Source organism: Lacerta agilis, chromosome 5 (genome assembly GCF_009819535.1).
Source record: "Lacerta agilis isolate rLacAgi1 chromosome 5, rLacAgi1.pri, whole genome shotgun sequence".
NCBI lineage: Eukaryota > Metazoa > Chordata > Lepidosauria > Squamata > Lacertidae > Lacerta > Lacerta agilis.
This window is the reverse complement of record NC_046316.1, coordinates 6,742,077-6,765,873: the sequence shown is the minus strand read 5'-3', so window position 1 is coordinate 6,765,873 and position 23,797 is coordinate 6,742,077. Positions and strand designations below refer to the sequence as shown.

Sequence of the window (23,797 nt, the reverse complement as noted above, 5' to 3'; positions counted from 1 at the left end):
TATTAACTGTGAAAGCTAGGGTTGATTTCGAATTTTCAGGATTATGTGCTCTCTCATTTATTTGCCCAGTCAACAGTTTTGTATTAAAATCTTTAAGCAGTTTACAAAATAAAAGCATATATTCAAGATTAGAATACAAACACAACAATAAAAAGTCAGAATCAAAATGCTAAACTAAATATTTAGCAGTGCGATCTAAAAAAAATAGCAGCCAGGAATACTTCCTGCTTAGTGTTAATGAGGAAGAGTGCCCCCTGGTGGGAAAGCTGCCCACTGCACGTGTGAGAGTGAATGTTTTCCTTTTCAGCTATGATAGCAGCGTGTCTTGATGAGGGTGGTTTAATGAATGTTTAAAGGTAAAGGTAAAGGACCCCTGACAGTTAAGTCCAGTCGTGAACGACTCTGGGGTTGCAGCGCTCATCTTGCTTTACAGGCCGAGGGAGCCGGCGTTTGTCCGCAGACAGTTTTTCCGGGTCATGTGGCCAGCATGACTAAGCCGCTTCTGGCGAAACCAGAGCAGCACACGGAAACACCGTTTACCTTCCCGCCGGAGCGGTACCTATTTATCTACTTGCACTTTTCACGTGCTTTTGAACTGCTAGGTTGGCAGGAGCAGGGACCAAACAACGGGAACTAACCCTGTTGCGGGGATTCGAACCGCTGACCTTCTGATTGGCAAGCCCAAGAGACTCAGTGGTTTACACCACAGCACCACCCATGTCCCTAATGGGTGTTGTGCTTGATCTGGAACGTAGAGGGCCCACCAAGAGTAGCCTGCTAGTGGCGGTGTCACCATTCTGTGCCTGACGGATGAGCAGCTCAGCTTGAGCTGGCAACTGAAGTCTTGCCCTCCGGTCTTCCACAGTGGTAGGACAGCAGAGGATAGGGCAGAAGTTGTCTCTTTTGGCAAGCTACCATGTTAACACTCTGCATCCTGCTACGAAAGACCCAAGTTCTGAAGACGGCGCTGTGCTTTGCTCTCTGCAAAAATCAGCTGGTAAGTAGCCAAATTATCGGTCTGCCTGGACTTTAACAGGGATTTAAGAAATTATCTTAGATTTCAATATCCTTAACAAGATGTCCCCTAAAAGCCCACCTGCTGCTTCATCCTCTGCCTCACCCTCCTCAATTTGCAATCAATCAGTCTCGGCTGAGCAGGCAAGTGTAGCCCTGGAGTCTTCTTCAGATGTTCTCAGAGAGATCTTGGGTCAGCTTCAACTTTTGAAGAGAACTTAAGAACCATTAGGGATAACTTCTCGGCGCTTCAAGATGTTGCCCGTTTTAGAGCGGACCTTTCTGGGATAAAAGAAGATTCAAAACAAACAAATGGAGGAGTCGGTTCTTGTGAAAAAAAACACCTGACTTTCCAAGAGACGATTTCTCGGGCAAGTTACAACATTCTGGACGAGAGGACAACATTCCTTGTAAGCCAGATGCGTAGATGCAATCTTCATATCATTGACATTAGAAAAATTCCCTATCAAGAAAACCGCTCTGATGTTTCTGCTAAGTAGGTGCCTAAACAATACTTAGAAGTTTAAGTGTGGTGGTGTTGTTGTATACTTAAGTATAAGTGTATTGTAGATAAATGGGCAAATAAAAAAGTTTGTTTCTTTTTCCTCCCTTCTTTCGTGAACAAGAGACAAGGTGTAAGCGTGGCGTCTGACATAAGCATAATAAAAGTTGATTTGGGGGCTATACTAAATTTGGGGGCGCTGGGCGGATCTTCCCAGTAGTAATGTATGGAAGTGAGAGCTGGACCATAAAGAAGGCTGATCGCCGAAGAATTGATGCTTTTGAATTATGGTGCTGGAGGAGACTCTTGAGAGTCCCATGGACTGCAAAAAGATCAAATTTATCCATCCTTAAAGAAATCAGCCCTGAGTGCTCACTGGAAGGGCAGATCCTGAAGTTGAGGCTCCAGTACTTTGGCCACCTCATGGGAAAAGAAGACTCCCTAGAAAAGACCCTGATGTTGGGAAAGATGGAGGGCACAAGGAGAAGGGGACGACAGAGGACGAGCTAACATGAGTTTGGCCAAACTGCGAGAGGCAGTGAAGGATAGACGTGCCTGGCGTGCTCTGGTCCATGGGGTCACGAAGAGTCGGACACGACTGAACAACAACAACAACAACAAGGGCGGATCTTTGCACCCTGGCGGCGCATATGCTAAAGACAGCACTGGGAGGACTGATGGAAAGAGTCTCTGGGCTCGTATTACCTGGAAGAGAGAGTTGAGTTCTTACATGAGTGTTCTTGGAAAGCAAACAATTCTCAGTTGAAAGTTTGGGATGGAAGTTCACCCATCAGCAAAACCCACTGGCCTAGAAGTCAATGGATGCTGACTTCAGTGCTCTTCATTCAGTGGGAACAGCAGAAACTTAGATCAGAGGTCTTAATTTTTAACCCAGAGTAGCTATGTGAATTGTCTAGATTCTAGAACTGACAGTTGTGCATACTGGCGGTTCCCATATAAGGAACGCTGCAAGTTTCAGAAAGCAAAATATCCCAAATATGTAGCTAAATCAGTTCAGAGTTTATTGCTTGGTATGTTACAATGAATGCCTTGGCTAGAAGAACAGTATCAAAATACAAATACACAAAGAAAATTAGAATTGGATTGTAAATTTCTTGGCAGCTGGGTAAAAAAAAAAAAAAAAAAAATCACATTAGCTCCCAGAGATATTTATGGCTTGCATTTCCGAGAGAGACATTCACACTGTCTGGCGCTGAAGACTTCATGCTGTACTATGGAGCCATTGGCACAGCGGAGGGGCACTCGCACGGACTCTGTCGCTGTGGCCGAACAACAGGTGCACTGATCTTCAATGCTGTTCAGTGTAATGTTATAAATGGCTCTGCTTGTGCATTTGCCCTGAAAGTGAAATTAGAAATATTTTTATTCCTGCAACACTATTTCCAGAATAAAATGTTCTGCCACGACAATTGCTCGTACTGTTTCTGGGGAATTCGTTTTGCGAAAGCTCAGGTGCAGACAGAAAGCCAGCTCTCTATAAACCATGGTTTGCAAATTGGACTCTGGATGCAGTATCTACACGCCTCCCAGACAAAAATTATACCTTATTTGCTTTAGGTAAAAAGGTAAAGGGACCCCTGACCATCAGGTCCAGTCGTGTCCGACTCTGGGGTTGCGGCGCTCATCTCGCTCTATAGGCCGAGGGAGCCGGCGTTTGTCCGCAGACAGTTTCCGGGTCATGTGGCCAGCATGACAAAGCCGCTTCTGGCGAACCAGAGCAGCGCACGGAAACGCCGTTTACCTTCCCACTGGAGTGGTACCTATTTATCTACTTGCACTTTGACGTGCTTTCGAACTGCTAGGTGGGCAGGAGCAGGGACCGAGCAACGGGAGCTCACCCCGTGGCAGGGATTCGAACCGCCGACCTTCTGATCAGCAAGCCCTAGGCTCTGTGGTTTAACCCACCGCGCCACCTATTTGCCTTAACCATGGTTTAACATGACACCATGCCCACTAACACTGAAAGGAGCAGCATTGTTCAGCTGTAATAGCCTTGCCAACAACTTCTTGAAAAAAGCTTCAGTCATTAACATGGAGACTGACAGGCCTCTAATTGGACTCAGAGTTTCTGATCCTTGCCTGGATGCCTCCCATTCTGTTCCTGCAGATTTATGTAGTAAATCTGCATTTATTGATTAGATATTTATTGCTATAAAATCCTCATGATACACAGAACATTACAGTGGTACCTCGGGTTACATACGCTTCAGGTTACATACGCTTCAGGTTACATACTCTGCTAACCCAGAAATAACGCTTCAGGTTAAGAACTTTGCTTCAGGATAAGAACAGAAATCATGCTCTGGCGGCGCAGCAGCAGTGGGAGGTCCCCTTAGCTAAAGTGGTGGTTCAGGTTATGAACAGTTTCAGGTTAAGAACGGACCTCCGGAACGAATTAAGTACGTAACCATTGTACAGTGGTGCCCCGCTAGACAAAAATAATTCGTTCTACGAATCTTTTCGTCTAGCGGTTTTTTCGTCTAGCGAAGCGGCAATGTAAACCGCGGTTTTCGCTAGACGAAAAAAAACCCGAAAAAAATCGTCTTGCGAGGCAGCCCCATAGACTTTTTCGTCTTGCGGGGCAGCCTCCCACTAGACGAATGCCTTCGTCTAGTGAGTTTTTCGTCTAGCGAGGCATTCGTCTAGCGGGGCACCACTGTATGTTTATAAACAATGTTCACAAAGTATTATAGACCATCGGGGAAGTACATGTTTTGCATTCAGAAGGCCCCTCCCCAGATGATATCTTTCGTATCTCTAGTTCAAAAGGCTCTTGGCTAGCAGCACAGAGTCACAACGACTGCTACCTCACCTCCATCCCAGAACTATGAAGGAAAGATTAAGATAGTTGGATTGGCTCCAATCTAGAGACACAGAACAGAGTCCATTCAAAAATGGAAACGAGCTTTGGAATTGGGTCGGTGGCAGGTGAAGAGATGATTAATACTTCCCCTATTGGCCATCATTCCACTACAGTGATTGCTCCCTTCCTCACCCATGGCGTTTATACTGAGAAATAACCCCCCTGGAGTTGCTTTTCTTTATGCAAAGTGGCCATCAGGGTTTTGTTGTAGGGCCTTGTGTGTAGTTTGCCCCTGGCTATATGCCCACGCTTGGCAAGCCTTCTTTCCTTGGAAGATTTTAAGTTGCTGCTTATGATGCAACTCAGACTGGGCAGAAGACAGGGAGACTGTGTACACATTCCTGTTTACTCTGTACCCAGTGTGCTCCTACTGGTGGTTTGGGAGCAGTGCACATTTTTAGCCACAACCCATATGTACCCAAAAGAGTCATTAAACAAAGACTGGATGATGTTGATTTACAACACAATCTTGTGACGGGCGGAGGAGTTCGTTCTCCGTTAAACTTTGGTATTACTTCTATGCCTCAGAGTCCATCATATTTGTCCTCTCTCTCAGTTGCGTCACATAGATTCGCATTTATTAAAGCAAGGTTCAATGTGTTTCCATCAAATGTACTAAGTCACAGGTTTTCTAAAGGCCAAGTTTCCGTTTTATGTGCTTGCGATAATAAATCAATAGAATCCCTGTACCATATAGCGTTTAATTGCCCTCTGTACAGTGCAGCTCGGACTAGCATTCTGAATCCAGTAATATTGGAGATTGCTAATAATCCATCTGAATCTCATTCAGACAATGACCCGCATAGAACACTGCAGGTAGCAAGATTTCTGATTTCAGTTCTCTTGTATAAGAGACATGCTGGAATGTAATAATAATAATATAATAATAATTTATTATTTGTACCCCGCCCATCTGGCTGGGTCTCCCCAGCCACTCTGGGCGGCTTCCACCAAACATTAAAATACATTTAAAATATCACAGTTTAAAAACTTCCCTAAACAGGGCTGCCTTCAAGTATTTTCTGAATGTCAGGTAGTTGTTTATTCCCTTGACTTCTGATGGGAGGGCGTTCCACAGGGCGGGCGCCACTACGAGAAGGCCCTCTGCCTGGTTCCCTGTAGTTTTGCTTCTCGCAGTGAGGGAACCGCCAGAAGGCCTTCAGCGCTGGATCTCAGTGTCCGGGCTGAATGATGGGGGTGGAGACGCCCCTTCAGGTATACAGGACCAAGGCCGTTTAGGGCTTTAAAGGTCAGCACCAACACTTTGAATTGTGCTCGGAAACGTACTGGGAGCCATGTTACACGATTATTGATTTTTATTCCTTCAAATCATATACTGACATACCCTGGATCTATTCTGTTATTGTCTATTTTGATGCTTCTCCATCACCCCCACCCCCAGCCCCAGCCCGCCAAACCAGCTTGGATCCAAATTGAGAAACAGAATGATCTGGGTGTGTTTCAAGCTGGCAATGTGTACAGAGCCAGAAAATACTGTTCCAGAAAGGAAGGAACATGCCTCCCTGCAGCCTGCTCTTCGTGAGTTGATGCTAGGACGTGTCATAGACTGTCTACAGAAATACCTCCTCCAACTTTGCTCACCCAGAGTGCATGAAATGGGTAAGGATAGGTTACCTCACAGTAGTGGATATTCAGCTGGCTTTCATTCACACAGTCGCCCACTTTGACATATTCCAGTCTGCCTGTGATTTGCTTGCATTCTGGCTCTACACCTAGAGAGGAAAGAAAAGTGCAGTGGCAGCATCTGTAAGAAAGAGGCACGCATCCTACCATTCTATAGAAAGGTAAAGATAAAGGGACCCCTGACAGTTAAGTCCAGTCGCGAACGACTCTGGGGATGCGGCGCTCATCTCGCTTTGCAGGCCGAGGGAGCCGGCGTTTGTCTGCTCCGCAGACAGTTTTTCCAGGTCATGTGGCCAGCATGACTGAGCCTCTTCTGGCGCAACAGAACACTGAAACCAGAGCAGTGCACGGAAACGGCGTTTACCTTCCCGCCGGAGTGGTACCTATTTATCTACTTGCACTTTGACGTGCTTTCGAACTGCTAGGTGGGCAGGAGCTGGGACCGAGCAACGGGAGCTCACCTCGTCATGGGGATTCGAACCGCCAACCTCCTGATCGGCAAGCCCGAGAGGCTCAGTGGTTTAGACCATAGCACCACCCGACACTGCATACCAAAACAGTAAGCCATCTTCTGTGACACTAGTGGGCAGAGCTTGACAAGGTAAATATTGTTGGGTTCTATAGGGGGTGATGTTTTATGTTGTAAATTTACTGCTTAGTCTGTTACTTTAAAGTCCTTTCGAAGTTCTAAGTAGAAAGGCTAAGTATATATATGTTGTTTGAAAAATCGTGCGTGATGGGCCAATGGCCGTAAAAATAAATATCTATCTATCTAGATGTGAACAGAACCTTAGAGCGGAAGAAATTGGAGGCTGATGTTCTGTATACAATTAATTGCCTCGTGGGGAAAAAGGTTTTTGAACCCTGTTAACAACAAACTGTATACATACAAAGTGTTTTATAACTGCAATACAAAAGGAGCGGTGTGTGCTATTCTGTGTCTCTGTAATGAGATCTATGTGGGAACAACAGTGAGACCCATCAAGGTTCGCATCTGTGAGCATTAAAGCTGCATTAGGAACCACAGAATACAAGCTCCCATTATCCAGCCTTTTCCAAAATATGGATGTATTCAGGAAGACCTACATTTTTTCTGCCTGGAAAAGATCTGTGCCAAAGGATTACAATTCCATCAGAAATTCCTGCAGAAAGAACTATATTGGATGTAGACTATGAGTACAAAATCCTCCAGGGGTTTAAATCAAAATATGAACTGAATGGGTAATGTTATGAATTGTCTATAAAAGGAGATTCTGGCTGCATAAAGGCCATATACATCTGAGTTATACATACAAGTATTTGTTCATGCTCTTTCAGATATGAGCTCTGTATGTAACTATGTTTTGAAATGGGGGGTTAGTTGCCACCACATCACTACAGTTTGTTGTAAATAGGGTTGCCATGTTTCAAAAAAGTAAAATTCCTGACAGCCGCAAGGTTGTTGACGTTTTTTTTTAAGAAGACCTAACCCCAAAATAGTGATTTAAAGCTTTTTGAGCTGTTTCCGCTGCTTTTTCCACTACGTTGCCATACACCTGGGTTTTCCCTGACATTTGCCAATTCGGCAAAATTCCCCCGACGCCATTTTTACACAGAAAATCAGGACATGTCAGGAATTTTCCTGACATATGGCAAAGCCTAGTTGTAAAAAACTTTAAGACAGAGATTTAGAAATGGAGATTTAGGGCTGAATATCAACAATGAGTGTCAGAGTTGAGTTCTCCTCCATTGTCCCTTCCTTCTGCTGCTGTTGGCCAACTTCACTGTCACGTTCCTGGCTTGTATCAAGCCAGAATTCCCTGTTATTTCCATACCAAGGAACAATGGCTCAGTGTCAGTTAAGAAGCCACAAACTCTTTTTATGTCTGAACCTGGGAACTCTGGTTTAATACAGTCTGGGATCTTCATGCCAAAACCGGTACATGATAAGGTGTGGCGAAGGAGGGGCATGTGACTCATGGCACCTTGAACTTCTTGGACTGTGATTTTGTGTCCCATTTTCTCTTGGCCGCTGCTACTTCTCAATGCCATTTCCCTTCATTTTGTCTGCTCTCATGCGCCATCATAAGACTCATTTGCCCAACATGTCATTTAATCGTGTCGTTTGGCAGTGGCTTCCTATGTGGTTTTAAGTGTCAGTGTTAGGAAATAAGGAAATGCAAGAATATCATTGAGACCAGGCAGATACGTTCACAAGTGCCAAAAAATGGCTATAAAGAGGAGGTCCTTTTCAACATTTGCAGAAACCAACATGAAAAGAGGTAGGTAGTTTTGACTTAGCCCTAGCTAGATCTGACATGTTGGTCCTAAAAGCAACTTCTGGGCCTCTATAATGTTCATCGGAATTTTACCTCAGGATTCCCTCAATCTTGAATTAGTAGAAAATCCAACCAGAAAACTGATATTGGTCAAATTTTGGACATTCCAACATATCCAGCACCATCCTATAAGAAAGCTTTCCATTAGCAGATGAAAGCCAGAACTGGGGGATAACACTGTTAGGAGATTTTAATTTAATTTAATTTAATTTGCTTTGCTGTTCGTTTTCTGCAGTGTTTCTCTAAAGTTGTCTCTGAGCCTTTTCAGTATTACATTCACATCTGTTTTATGTAATGTTTAATTGACTATTTTCCGTAATAGTCACTGTGCAGATAAAAAACAAAACACAACCCTCTTAATTAAATTAACCTGTGAGCACTTTACAGTGATAGTCCATTATCTCAAGAGCTCCAGTGACTTTTATTTCTTAAAACTGGAACTTGCTGATATATGGACAGGCAACGGCAAGAAATGATCTTGGAATAAATTCCTCAAACTGGGGTTTTGTTACAGCAGTTACTGTGGCTACATAGGGATGGCCATCTTTTATTTATTGGCACATGAACAGAACAAAAAGTAAGAGGAGAGAGAATGGAGGGTGAAGAGGTGCTGACATTTTGACCTTCAAAGGAGGGATAGTTTTCAGTGATAAACAAATTCTATAATTATCCACCATATAACTTGACAACTGACGCCTTTATTTGAGGTCATGTTGAAGAATTAGTTTGGAGACTGATCCAGGCAAAAGAAGAAAATCAGGCCAAAGTCTCCACTTTAAGAAATATAGTGATTCCTAAACTTTTTGCAGGGACGCGGGTTGCGCTGTGGGTTAAACCACAAAGCCTAGGGCTTGCTGATCAGAAGGTCGGCAGTTTGAATCCCCACGGCGGGGTGAGCTCCCATTGCTTGGCCCCTGCTCCTGCCCACCTAGCAGTTCGAAAGCATGCCAAAGTGCAAGTAGGTAAATAGGTACCACTCCGGTGGGAAGGTAAACGGCGTTTCCGTGCGCTGCTCTGGTTCGCCAGAAGCAGCTTAGTCATGCTGGCCACATGACCCGGAAGCTGTACGCCAGCTCCCTTGGCCAGTAACGCGAGATGAGCGCCGCAACCCCAGAGTCGGACACGACTGGACCTAATGGTCAGGGGTCCCTTTACCTTAAACTTCTGGCAGTGGGAATCATACTTTTACAGCTCAAAAGGTTTATGCTTTAGAGAAGGTGATTAAAACCAAAAGCAAAAAACAAACAAACACCCCTGACCTAATGAGGAAGGGACTTATTGCATGCATATATTTTTTTCTGCAGGAGTCACTGACCAGGGCTCTGCCTCTTGGCTAGAAGGAGTAAAGATCAGTAACTTCTGTAGCCTCCACTGTGGGGGATACCTGCATCTGATGGTGCTATATCTCTGTGTCGGAAACAATTCTGCGGTCCAATCCCATCCAATACAGACAAAATGGAATCGAGCCAAGTGTGGTGTAGCAGTTTTGTGGGAATTATAGTTTAGCCAGGCGCTGGCATGCCACACCCTTTTATCAAGATAGAATAATTAATATATAAGTGTTGGCATGCCACACTAATTAACCAAGATACCACACTAATTAGCCAAGCTACAGAGCCCTCAATTGGCACGCCATATGGCTCTGTGGGCATTGTGGGCACCAAGTTGGGAAACACATGTTTAGGCAGAGCAGGAGAACAAAAGGAATAGCTGGAAAAGTACTGGGGGATCATGAGGTGTTCAGCGGGAGGGGGTGAGTAAGTGAGAGGAGAGCATGTGCACAATGAAGATGTCATGTGGGTGTAGCCAAAGGAGCAGCTTTCCATATTTGGTATTAGAAGGTACACCATACCTTATTTGGTACTTTGGAGTTCTCTCTGTACGTTAATGTTTAACCTAGCTGTGAGTTTTTAATAAAAGGAGCCCCCAAGAATGCCTCGAGGTGGCCTTCCCTTTCATCCATCCTGTTCATCGCGTCAGTTAATTTCCCACAATCAACAATATCTAATATTAGTTTTAATATCTAATATTACACCGCAACACAGTTTGAGTGTTGAACTAAGACCTGGGAGACCAGGGTTCAAACCCTAAGCAAGCCATGAACCTCGCTGGATGTCCTTCCTCACAGAGTTGCTGTAAGGATAAAGTCGGCAAATGGGAACTAAGTGTGCCACCTCGAGCTCTTTGGAGGAAAAGTGGAACGCGAATATAAAAATAAATAAAACATATGCAGCTACCCAAACAGCTACTTACATGTTTTGCAGCATGTGTTGTCAAGGTTTGCGACTTTACCCTAAAAAGGAGAACACATATTTAAAATATTTTAAAATATATGGAAGCCACCCAGAGTGGCTGGGGCAACCCAGTCATATGGGTGGGGTACGGATATAATAATAATAATAATAATAATAATAATAATAATAATAATAATAATAATAATTCTCTTTCAGGAGTGCCAACTTAAATAAATAATACCGGTGAAACTCGAAAAATTAGAATATCGTGGAAATATCCATTTATGTAAGCAATTGTTTTCATTGGCTACGGGAGTTCAATATATGAGATAGACTCATGACATGCAAAGCGAGATATGTCAAGCCTTTGTTTGTTATAATTGTGATGATTATGGCATACAGCTGATGAGAACCCCAAAGTTTAGATTAATTTGGGGTTCTCATCAGCTGTACACCATAATCATCACAATTATAACAAATAAAGGCTTGACATATCTCGCTTTGCATGTCATGAGTCTATCGCATGTATTAGTTTCACCTTTTAAGTTGAATTACTGAAAGAAATGAACCTTTCCACGATATTCTAATTTTTCGAGTTTCACCTGTATACGATCACAAGATGCACACACACACACTTTTTTTTAAAGGCAATGCCCATCAACTGAGGGAGGGGGAGGCCGTCTTCCTCAAATATTTTATTTAAAACGTTCAGAAAATAATTAAAATGAACAATAAGCTAAAAAGAGATTAAAACCCTTGTAAACATTCTGTGTATCTGAGTTGTCTTATCTAAAAACAGAAAATGTTTTAGCAGATGAAGGTGCCTGCCTGGTGTCAGTAGGCAGGAAGCCAAAAGTGTGGGTGCTGCCATACTAAAACATGGATTTCATACAAACGCACAATGCGGCGCCTATAGCAGGGCCAGTTCTGCAAATCAAATCAGCAGAGTGTTTGTGTTGCTCTGCAAAGGACCAGGCGCACAAACGGTCCTGTAATAATCGGCACCAGCACCATGGCCGCACTGTGAGATCTACTCAACAGGGCACTCGGCTCATTACTCACTCCTTCAGACAGACACTTGTTGGTATCAAATGGCGGGCAAGCTGTGATTCTCTTTTCCCAGGTGAAATCTCCTTTCATATTGACTTTGCAGTAATGGGTGTCACACCCGTCTTGAATCATTTCAGCTGGCTGTGGAAAGAAGAAGAAGAAAAAAAGAAATTTCCAATTATACAAATTATTGTCATCATTATCACCATCAGGTTGTATTTTTCTTCCTCCTTCCTTACAACAAATAGATGAAACTCTCAAAGTCAGCTCGCACCTCTACCAACCAGGGATTATTCACCAGATGCTGAATGTGGAACAGTCCCATGAGCTACTGGCCATCTACTTATGGCAAAAGGTGGGAACCGCCCTGTGATCTTCGGATTTAGGATGGTATAAAGGTAAAGGGACCCCTTGACCATTAGGTCCAGTCGCGGACGACTCTGGGGTTGCGGCGCTCATCTCTCTTTAGTGGCCAAGGGAGCCGGCGTACAGCTTCCGGGTCATGTGGCCAGCATGACTAAGCCGCTTCTGGCAAACCAGAGCAGCGCATGGAAACATCGTTTACCTTCCCACCGGAGCGCTACCTATTTATCTACCTGCACTTTCGAACTGCTTTCGAACTGCTAGGTGGGCAGGAGCTGGGACCGAGCAACAGGAGCTCACCCCATCACAGGGATTCAAACCACAGACCTTCTGATCAGCAAGCCCTAGGCTCTGTAGTTTAACCCACAGCGCCACCTGCATCCATACAAATTTAATAAAGAAATAAATATGAATATTTTTTGGAGGTTGAAGTGGTAACTGGCCATGTTTACTCATGGTATGTGTAACATGTTCAGCAGAATTCATGTTGAGGGGGTACAGATAGCCCCACTGTTCCCTCCAGATACACAGTGTATTTGTCTGGAAAACATGTATAAACCAGCCCCTTAATGTTAATGCTCAGCTCAAAGAGCAAGAAACCAAGCAAGACTTTTGCCTTTCCCTCTATTCTCTCCCTTGGTCTGTAAGGACACCTGAAGGAGCGTCTCCATCCCCATTGTTCAGCCCAGACACTGAAGTCCAGTGCCAAGGGCCTTCTGGCGGTTCCCTCACTGCAAGAAGTGAGGTTACAGGGAACCAGGCAGAGGGCCTTCTCGGTAGTGGTACCCGCCCTGTGGAACGCCCTCCCATCAGATGTCAAGGAAATAAACATCTATCTGACTTTTAGAAGACAGCTGAAGGCATCCTTGTGCAGGGAAGTTTTTAATGTTTGAGATTTTTTATTGTATTTTAATGTTTTGTTGGAAGATGCCCTGAGTGGCTAGGGCCACCCGTCACATGGGTGGCATATAAACAATAAAATCATCATCATTTTTTTGTGCATCTCCTGTTGCAAGTTCCTTACAGTAGTTGTCTAAGTGCCTCTTAAGCAAAAGGGACTCTATCCTGTATGTAGCTGACACTCTGTGTCCCTGTGTCCTGGTGACAACAGTAGAAGTACTGTTGTATATTATAATAATATACTGTTGTATGTTGTAATAATATAATTGTATATTATACAACAGTACCGCTACTTTTGAAAACTTCATCCTAACGACAAAGGGACATGGCAAAGGGATGGTATCCTCAAAATACAAAATACTACTCAAAAATCCCACAAACTCCCTAGACGCAATTAAAAACCAATGGGAGGATGACATAGGATATTAAATCAACCCCACCCGATGGACGAGAATGTGGTCTAACCCCCCCTTTAAATCCACATTAATGAAAAGAAAAGAACTCGCCCTGAAACTAACCTATAGGTGGTACCTAACACCAAGAAAATTAGCGCTAATACGCCAAAGAACCTCACCAAAATGCTGGAGAGGGTGCACGTCCACAGGCACATACCTCCACATGTAGTGGGAGTGCCCCAAAAATCCAACGATTCTGGACAACAACCATACGAGAAATAGGTAAGATAACCAAACAAGTGCTAGAAATCACCCCAGAATTGGTCTTGCTAAATATCTTCCAAGACAACAATGTCCACTTACACCACAAATAACTCATAACCCACCTACTCTCAGCAGCTAGAAACATCATAACCAGACACTGGAGAGACCTGTCAGGAGTAAGCATGGACCAATGGTACCAAGTAGTATGGGAAACAGCCCTACTAGAAAAACTAACCAGTACGCTGAAACTGACACGGGGGCAAATAGAAGAAGACGCCTTCACCCCGGTATGGTTCCCCTTCATCACACACACAGCCCAACAAGACAGTGACAAAAATGTACCGACAGCATACAAATCAAGATGGCTAACCTGATCAAAAACACTCACCCACCCCACTCACACAGGAAACCAAAGACCACCACAGCCAACCACAAATGAGCAACCACACCCTACGCCAACCCCAACTTCTCTCACCACCAAAGGAGCACAAGCGAACAACAAAGAACCTGCACAAACAACGCTGACACCAAACCCTACATATACTAAGTAAAATAGAAACATCGTCACCCCACCCCACCCATCTCCCCATCCCGCCCACCTCTTTCCCCCTTTTCTTCCTAATGTCTCAACAAACGTAACTGATTTGTAAAAATGTTACATGGGAAAAATATGAGGGAGACATTACACATATCTTTGTAAATTAAGAAAATCTTTAATAAAGATATATATTTTTAAAAACAACAACAGTACTGCTACTGTTGTCACCAGGACACAGGGAACCAGACCGCTTGCTGCCTTTTCATTTGGAGTTTGAAATGGCAATGTTCTTGCAGAAGCCCCTTTCTTGTCAATGGAATATATGCTAGAGTGGAATCTTCCAGACAAACTGCATTCATTCGGCATTATAGTGGACCCAGTTTTAGGTGAAATCAACTCACCTTCAGGGAAATAATGGTTCTGTTCCTTAGCTGTATGGAACATGCAGATGGCAAACATTTGCCGCAGCAGGAGCCAGAGACTTTTTCCATCCTGTAATTCTGCAAAGAAATAAAAATGGATGGTTTCACTGAATCTCAGTCTTCACCGACATCAAATTAATGCCTCACTTCACAGCCGTACTTGACTATGGTAGTCCACTACCATAGATTGAAGCCTAGATTGAAGCCACATCATCTGTAACCCAGTGGGCATGCCATTCAGGAGACGGTCAAAATCCATTCTCACACCAGTGGCTCGTGTCCCTTGCGGGGAGACACCCCATATGATTATGTAGTTACTGGGTTACAGATGACGATTGGTTGGAGGCAACTCTGTGCTGAAACACTTTTGCGTGGCAAATTGGATCCTCTTCAAGGAGGGTAAGTGTTGTGCTCGGGCCCCCAGGCATCTCCCACCTCCTGGTGTGGGGAGGGCTGTGCCCTGCTCCATTCTGGTTGGTCGTTTCGCTGTCACTTGGTACCTAAAGCCAATTGCTTGGATTGGGGGGGTGGCCGCGAAACATTATTTAAGCCCTGCGCGATGTTTGCTGGATCTCTTTGCCTTCGTGCAGCGGATCCCCCGCCCGCCCGCGTCTTTATCTGGTGTGTTGGCCTTGCTATGGACGTTGCTGGTTGCCTGTTTTGCAATGGGGGCCTGGCAGGAATTTCCCCATCTGGCAGATTGGCAGAGCCATTTGGTTTCCGCCTACCGCATAGCAATCGTCACAACTTTGTAAGGTTTGGCGGTTAGGCATTGGATCAGCAATGTGTGGGGAGGGGAGGTGCGGCCATCACCTGCCCCTCCAAGCTCAAGGGTATTCCGTTAAAGGAATCAGGGGTTGGCCTGGGTCTTGTCCGAAACCCCGCGGTAGGGGCTAGGGCCGTACCAGGACCTCACAGGGACACCAGGGGTGAGCTCGAGTCGGTTCACATTGGTGGGGCTCCCTCTGGCGGTCTTTCACCCTTTTATCAGATTCCCCGCGATGCGAGTGGGAGTCTGATATAGTTTGGATGATTCCAGTGCCTAAGCCAATACCACTCACATTCTGTATTCAATAAAGTTGTGGCCAAAATGTTGCCCAATAACTTAAACTAAAATCCTGTGTCACTGTGTCTTCATTTTGGGAGGTGGTTGGGGGGGTGTCTCGAAGCGCAACTGCTCTGCAACAATAACCTGAAAATCTGTCCTTAGAAGTCACACATTTGTCATCATTTATAACAACACATACCTAAATACTGTGAAACAAAATAGAAAATTCTTTCCAGTAGCACCTTAGAGGCCAACTGAGTTTGTTCTTGGTATGAGCTTTCGTGTGCATGCACACTTCTTCAGATACACTGAAACAGACGTCACCAGATCGTGTGCATGCACATCGTGTGCAGATCGTGTGCATGCACACGAAAGCTCATACCAAGAACAAACTCAGTTGGTCTCTAAGGTGCTACTGGAAAGAATTTTCTATTTTGTTTCGACTATGGCAGACCAACACGGCTACCCACCTGTAACTAAATACTGTGTGCAACGTTGCTTTGGGGGAGATTGGCAGAGGGCTATTTTTATTCCTGCCCCCCTCTTCCCCCCCCCAAATGATTTCATCATTTGATGAGGAGCGATTGGGCTCAGAGGAAGCGTCCCTGGAGTCTAATCCCTCTTTTCAACAGCTGCTTTCAGGGATGGAGTGAATGTTAAGACCTCCCTTCATCTCCGAAGCAAGTCTTGTGGGAACAGAACTGGGCACAGAACAGGAAATCTATACTGAATGACGTTGAAGGCGTTTTGCCTTCACACAAAAACTAAATGAGCAAATCTGAATGGCAAAGGGCTTACGTAAGAAAAATTACATTTTTTAAAAATAAGAATAATGGCTGTATTTCTAGCATGTAAAGACTTAAAGTGTCCAGTCCACCCAGGAACTCTGAGAAATGCAGGGGTCCCTAGAAACCTTGGATTTCTACCAATATGTGTTCTATGAACTGGTAAGTTAGGGGGAGAATTTATTTCAGCAAAGTTCTGAGCCATTCATGCTCCAGCCTAAAGCCCCCACCAGTCTGGGATGCATCCACTATGAAAACAGCAATTTCGGGTATTTAGAAATGTTTTCTTACTTAAGCAATTTTAAACAGATCCTTTACCTAATTGCATGTGGAAATATGCAAAATGCAACTCTAATTAAGTTCCCTTTTTAAAAACAAAAAAAAAGCTCACACTAAACAAGTAACAGTTACAGGTAGGTAGCCGTGTTGGTCTGCCATAGTCAACACGAAATAAAAAATAAAAATACCAAGAACAAACCTAGTTGGTCTCTAAGGTGCTACTGAAAGGATTTTTTGATTTTACATTTTGTTTAAACAAGTAACAATATTCTATTCTGAGCCAACCGGAGTGAGGGAACATGAGAAATTTAGGTAAGAATTGTGGCCGTGAAGAATGAAAAAGAGTCTTGAAAATTATCTGGCAGCAGCTGTCAAGTGTAGAGAAAGACCCTGATATTATTATTATTATTATTATTATTATTATTATTATTATTATTATTATTATTATTATTATTATTATTATTATTATTATCTAATACAGGTAGCATTAGAAACATTTAAAACTTTTTGCAGACCATGTGCTTTAACTCCTACTTTTCTTTATGGGTGTTCAGGTTCAAGTATTTATTGACTTATTTTGTAAAATTTGCATACCACTGATTGTTATTTTAAAAAACCCTCAAAGCGGTATGGAAATCAGCGATACTGTAAGAAAAAGGATGTAGTTAATTTATATGGCCCAACCAACTCCAGTGGCACAAAACTCATGCTGCACATTTCCATGAATTTTGGTACAGTTCGTGAAGGCGAGCATGCGTCTTTTAACAGAGGTGTATGTTTGCTACAGCTTGGAATATACCCTAGACCTTCAATTTCAGCAGGGCCATAACGCAATCTCTTACCTTGGGGCAAGGTTCACAGGTGATTTTTCCACATGTCAATTTATATTTCAGAAACAGTCCCCTCTGTAGGCTGCACTGACAGCTGGTGCATTGATCCAACAGCATGCGTTTCCCAGGCTGAAAGATGAGAACAAAACTGCAGTTTCAACTGATCATGCTTTCTCATCAGAAACATGAAGAATGGACCATTCTTAACCAGATGAAAAGTAATTTAAAGAACCCTGTTCAGCCTCTAATCATATAATTTCTAGAATAGATATGAAAATTTGCATTTTTTTTCTAGACACATTCATCCTTTATAGTTCAAGCAAGTGATAATAATATTGAGGTGTCAAGGGAATCTACTGGAAATGAACTATCAAGCATATAATGTCCTTCTGCCTTCCCGTTCAGCTCCATGGTGGCCTGAACTCCTTCCGCTTTCTCCAGTTGTGGTTACGATTCATTAGCTGATGATAAACGCAACAAAGGACACACACTCAAGGAAACGGTATGCCAATTATTACCAGACAAACCTTTACCAGGCTCCTGATTATCCTGAACCCCTTCATTTGAATTCACAGCCCTATGTTTAAGGCAGGGTCACATACAAGGGATTGATTTATTAGATTCCTACATGAAGCAGGAGAATTAAATTTTTGCATTGGCTACAGTTTCCACAGAAAATCTAAAATTACTATATCCTAGGGTTGCTGGGGATCATATTCACAGAACTGAATGCAATGGTTCTCTGTTCTTGTAGCTTGAATCATTTATTTAGAAAAAAAGAAGAAAGTTTCTACGCTGTAACCTAGCAGCAAGGCAAAACTAAAAACCCAGTAATATCCCATGTTTGGGGGAAAGCTGCCACCCAGATAAAATTATTATATAATTTCCTCAGGGATTATTCTTGGACAGTAAAAGGTAAAGGGACCCCTGACCGTTAAGTCCAGTCGCGGACGACTCTGGGGTTGCGGCGTTCATCTCGCTTTACAGGCCGAGGGAGCCGCCGTTTGTCCGCAGACAGCTTCCGGGTCATGTGGCCAGCATGACTAAGCCGCTTTTGGCGAACCAGAGCAGCACACGGAAATGCCGTTTACCTTCCCACCGGAGCGGTACCTATTTATCTACTTGCACTGGTGTGCTTTCGAACTGCAAGGTTGGCAGGAGCTGGGACTGAGCAACGGGAGCTCACCCCGTCGTGGGGTGTGTTGTTGTTTCTTCCTGTCTGCCAGGTTACCTGATAGGATTACTAGGGCATCCTGGCCACTCTTTTGTTATGATAACTAGGTAAAGGGACCCCTGACCATTAGGTCCAGTCGCGGATGACTCTGGGGTTGCGGCGCTCATTTCGCTTTACTGGCCGAGGGAGCCGGCATACAGCTCATGTGGCCAGGATGACTAAGCCACTTCTGGCGAACCAGAGCAGCGCACGGAAACACCGTTTACCTTCCCGCCGGAGTGGTATCTATTTATCTACTTGCACTTTGACGTGCTTTCAAACTGCTAGGTGGGCAGGATCCTGGACATTAAAGCCCCATTAACAAGGAGATTACTGGGAGCTGGCAAATGGATATTATTATTTTTATTATTTACGTTTGTGAAATACACCTACGAAATGCTGCATGAGAATCCTACAACATCTGCTAACACACTACTGGCCAATGCAAGCCGTAAAAAGTCAATATCAAGGCAAAGAGCACCCGGGTCTTCCTTAATCACTCTGCTCAATAAAAGCCTGGGAAACCAGATGACTGTTGCAAGGCGATTCCATTTGGTAAGTCAAGCCACCTGGTTGGAAGTTTAAAGCAATTCAGAATGAACGCAGTTAAACCAAAACTATGGGAGGATAAAGCTGGTAACTAGATACGAGGTGGAAATGTAAAGGGATTAAGGCAAAAGCAAATGGCTCCAGTGATATAATGGCAACAGAAGACTCTGAACGTTGTTAATGGGGGCCAGCAAGGAGAGGTGAAGAAAGAAAAGAGGGGATTTTCCTTTAATGGAAAGTGAAATATGTACTTCAAGGGTGGTTAAAAATACATTTTTCAAGTCTGGGAAATGTAAGTGTGTGAGATACCAAGTCCTGCTTCCATGTTACTTCCAGCAGTACTTTATTGGATGAAGGCCAAACTCTCAGGAGAATGTCTAAATATTACAAATCACAGAATATGCATTTGGAGATTCTTGTTTTTTTATGGGGAAAACAGAAACCCTGGAGGAAAGATGGATGGATGTACTAAAGAAACACTTACGGGTTGAATTGAACTAGGAAGGGTGTTCTACAAAGAAATAAACTTTTAATTAACACACACACACACACACACACACACACACACACACACACTTTAAACTGCTGAGAGTTTTTGCAGAAAACAGGCTTTATCCTGTACAGGGCTATCGGTTTTTCTTTTCTTTTCAAGTTTTGTAAAGTTTTAGTTTTTTCCACTTTTGTCCTGGACATTCCAACTGGTGAATGAAGACAGGACACAACTTTTAGAACTAACAAACAAAGCTGCACACCTAGGAATACATTCCAATGAATTCAGTAGGGTTTTCTTCTGAGTAGACATGTATGGAATTGCACTATAAATAGTTAAATGCCCTTGAAGCAGTTATAATAATGAAGGACTAATACTGGGCATTAGATAGAGCTAATAAGGATTATTTTAAAAAATGTTTTTCAAGCATTCTCTCTCTCTACCACCCCCCCCCCCCGCCCCCTTTTCTTGTCTTTCTCTATCCTATTGTAATTTGCCCTTTTCTGATTCCCTCTCTGGGCAAAACTTTTGATGCCTTAATTAGATTTGCGGGCAATTGTATTCTTACTTTACTGCTGCTGGGGCTCCAGATTGGATTGAAACATAATGAAGTACTTTTTGAACAATCAAACTGCTTCTCGGGCATCTTCTCTGCAATCCTTTTGGATATTATTTTTTTTTTTGCGTTCAGAGTGAGCTTCCCTTTCCCACAGGCATTCCCCGTGGAGAGCCAGTGTGGTGTAGTAGTTAAGAGTGGTAGATTCATAATCTGGTGAACCGGGTTCGCGTCTCCACTCCTCCACATGCAGCTGCTGGGTGACCTTGGGCTAGTCACACTTCTCTGAAGTCTCTCAGCCCCACTCACCTCACAGAGTGTTTGTTGTGAGAGAGAGGAAGGGAAAGGAGAATGTGAGCCGCTTTGAGACTCCTTCGGGTAGTGATAAAGCGGGATATCAAATCTAAACTCCTCCTCCTCTTCTTCTTTCCTCCATGGAGGAAAATGCAAATGTTGGAAGGAAAGTCCCTTGGTCTCAGTTCCTTCTTATGGCAATAGGGCTAGCGAAATCAAATGAGGACATGTTGCTCAAGTGCTTAGAAAGCCAGAGAAGAAGGAGAAAACCCAGAAGAGGAGATCGAGAGTTTATTCCCTGGTCAATCAAAGGGAATGATTGTATGGGAAACTCTTCAATTCATGGTTCCACTTCTGGTGCGAGTAAGATGATCAAGGGTCTGGAAACACGAGGGACGGTGGAGAGGGTTGGGTATGTTTAGCTTGGATAAGAGGAAATATGATGGGCATCTTTAGTTATGTAAAGGACTGCCCCATGGAAGACGGGGCAAGTTTATTTTCTCCTGCTCTGGAGGGTAGGACCCAAAGCAATGGCTTCAAGTTAGAAGAAAGGAGATTCTGACTCAACATCAGGAAGAACTTTCTGACAAGAAGAGCTGTCTGACAGAGGAAAAGACTCCCTCGGAAGGTGGTGGACTCTCTTTCCTTGGAGGTTTTCGAAGCAGAGGTTATCTCAATTATCTGTCATGTAAACTTTAATTGAGATTCCTGCACTGTAGGGGGTTGGACTAGGTGACCCCCCAGGGTCCCTTCCAGCTCTACAATTCTATACTTCTATGATTCAAGCAGCCTATGAATTGATGCTTTTGAATTATGGTGCTGGAGGCGACTCTTGAGAGTCCCATGGACTGCAAGAAGATCAAACCTATCCATTCTCAAAGAAATCGGCCCTGAGTGCTCACTAGAAGGACAGATCCTGAAGTTGAGGCTCCAGTACTTTGGCCACCTCATGAGAAGAGAAGACTCCCTAGAAAAGACCCTGATGTTGGGAAAGATGGAGGGCACAAGGAGAAGGGGACGACAGAGGATGAGATGGTTGAACAGTGTTCTCGAAGCGACTGGCATGAGTTTGGCCAAACTGCGAGAGGCAGTGAAGGATAGGCGTGCCTGGCGTGCTCTGGTCCATGGGGTCACGAAGAGTCAGACACGACTGAACGACTGAACAACAACAACAACATGAAACCTTATGGTCTCTTGACGTTTATGACTCCGCATATTATTGGCTAGTTTTATCGTGATTTTGTTAAGTAGAGTTTTTGCATATTATTGAAATTGTAAGAAGCAAGAAGCAATGTAAACACTTAATTAATAAAGTAGTAAGGCCAGTTACAAGTGGAGAATTTCCCGCCTCGAATGGACTTGCGACTCCCGCTCTGGTATAAAAATACGTGGAGTTTAGCACTAGCTGGAAAAAAATAATGCATAAATCACATATTGCCAAACACAGACATACAAGACTCCCTTCTCCACTGTCTTAACCGTACTCTGCTTACCTGATTTAAGTCTCTTCCAGATATGCTGTACTGCATTTTCGGGTGTGGGTGTGTGTTATTATACTCCCATTATTTTTATTGTGTTGCTTTGTTTGACTTACTTCAATAATTGGTGATTGGTGTTAGCTTGCCTTCAATAGAGACAATTTATGCTACCCGAGTTAGGAAGAGAGCAGAGAGAATTGTAGCAGATCCTTTACATCCCGGTCATCATCTGCTTGATTTACTTCCATCTGGACGTCGCTACAGGACTTCATATACAAAATCGGCCAGGCACAAGAATAGTTTTTTCCCTTGTGCCATTAAATTGTTAAATTCGTAGCTGAAGGGGAGGTAAATTATGGGTGGGGAGGTAAATTATGGGTGGGGTTTCTTTGCTTCTTTGTATTGTGAGAGGAACAGTGTCTGTATGTTTACTTTTTTTTTTTTTAAAGATTTTATTATTTTTCCATATGCATATATAAAGAAAACAAAGCATCCACCAATACACTGAAAATACAGAATACAATAAACAATAAACAATAAACAAATCAAACAATAACACAATAAACATAAGAAAAGCACATACAAACCTGTCTAAACACTAATCTTTATCTCGTTCTTATTTTATCTTCTAAGCATAGGGGGACTTCCCCCACCCCCTCCACTGCATTGTTAATCCAATATACTTTAGGTAGCTATATATCTACTTTCATAACTATTAACCATCTTATTTGTCCTTAGATTCCTTTACTAAAAACATGGTTCTTAATCTATTCTCAAAATCTTCAGACATTCTTATTTATATCTTATACTATAAAATTCTTACCAAATCTTTAACTTAAACTTATCTAGCTAAAGCCTGTTCAACAGCTAATTCTGCTCAGATATTCAATTTTACACCATTAACTAAGTAGTCCTTAAATTTCTTCCAGTCCTTCGACACCTTCTCCTCCCTCTGGTCTCGGATTCTCGCGGTCAGTTCAGCAAGCTCCATAAAGTCCATTAACTTCATCTGCCATTCTTCCACCGTTGGAATCTCTTCACCCTTCCAATTTCTTGCCAATAAAATTCTAGCTGCTGTTGTGGCATACATAAAAAATACTCTGTCTCGACTGGGTATCTGTTCGTTGGTCATGCTCAAAAGGAAAGCCTCTGGTTTCTTACTAAAGGTAATTTTCATTACCTTTTTGAGTTCATTGTAAATCTTATCCCAGAAGGCTTTGACCCTTGGGCATGTCCACCACATATGATAAAAGGTACCTTGCACTGATTTACATTTCCAACACAAGTTAGTCATTGACGGGTTCATCTTAGCAATCTTGACTGGTGTTAAATACCATCTATATAACATTTTCATAATGTTTTCTCTTAAGTTATTACAAGCTGTAAATTTGATACCTTCCTTCCATAGTCTTTCCCAGTCCTCTAACATGATGTTGTGTCCCACATCCTTTGCCCAATCTATCATTGTTGATTTAACCATTTCATCTTTCGTATGCCACTCTAGCAACAAGTTATACATTTTGGAAAGGTTTTTTGAATTCGATTCTCTTAGCTCTGTTTCCAGTTTTGATTTTTCAACTTGAAAACCAATCTTCTTGTCTGCTTTAAAAGTCTCATAAATTTGATGATATTGCAGCCAGTCGGTGACCTCACTTTTTACCTGATCATAACCTTTCAATTTAAATGATTCACCTTCCTGCTGCAATATATCTGCATATCTTAACCATCTTGCAGACATATTAGGTCT

General features: G+C 43.2%; 1 protein-coding gene across 1 annotated transcript in view; it reads right to left on the bottom strand.

Annotated features, from left to right (window-relative positions):
• Nucleotides 1–2,515: 2,515 nt before the first annotated feature.
• The window catches only part of VWF (von Willebrand factor), a 179,474-nt gene continuing 158,192 nt past the window's right edge, over nt 2,516–23,797 (bottom strand). The window contains exons 47-52 of the mRNA XM_033148351.1: nt 17,483–17,599; nt 14,508–14,606; nt 11,659–11,787; nt 10,616–10,655; nt 6,036–6,133; nt 2,516–2,875 (exon numbers count right to left, since the gene is read on the bottom strand). Coding sequence (XP_033004242.1) covers nt 2,687–2,875; nt 6,036–6,133; nt 10,616–10,655; nt 11,659–11,787; nt 14,508–14,606; nt 17,483–17,599 — 672 coding nt within the window. The 3' untranslated portion in view covers nt 2,516–2,686. The remainder of the gene's footprint in view (nt 2,876–6,035; nt 6,134–10,615; nt 10,656–11,658; nt 11,788–14,507; nt 14,607–17,482; nt 17,600–23,797) is intronic.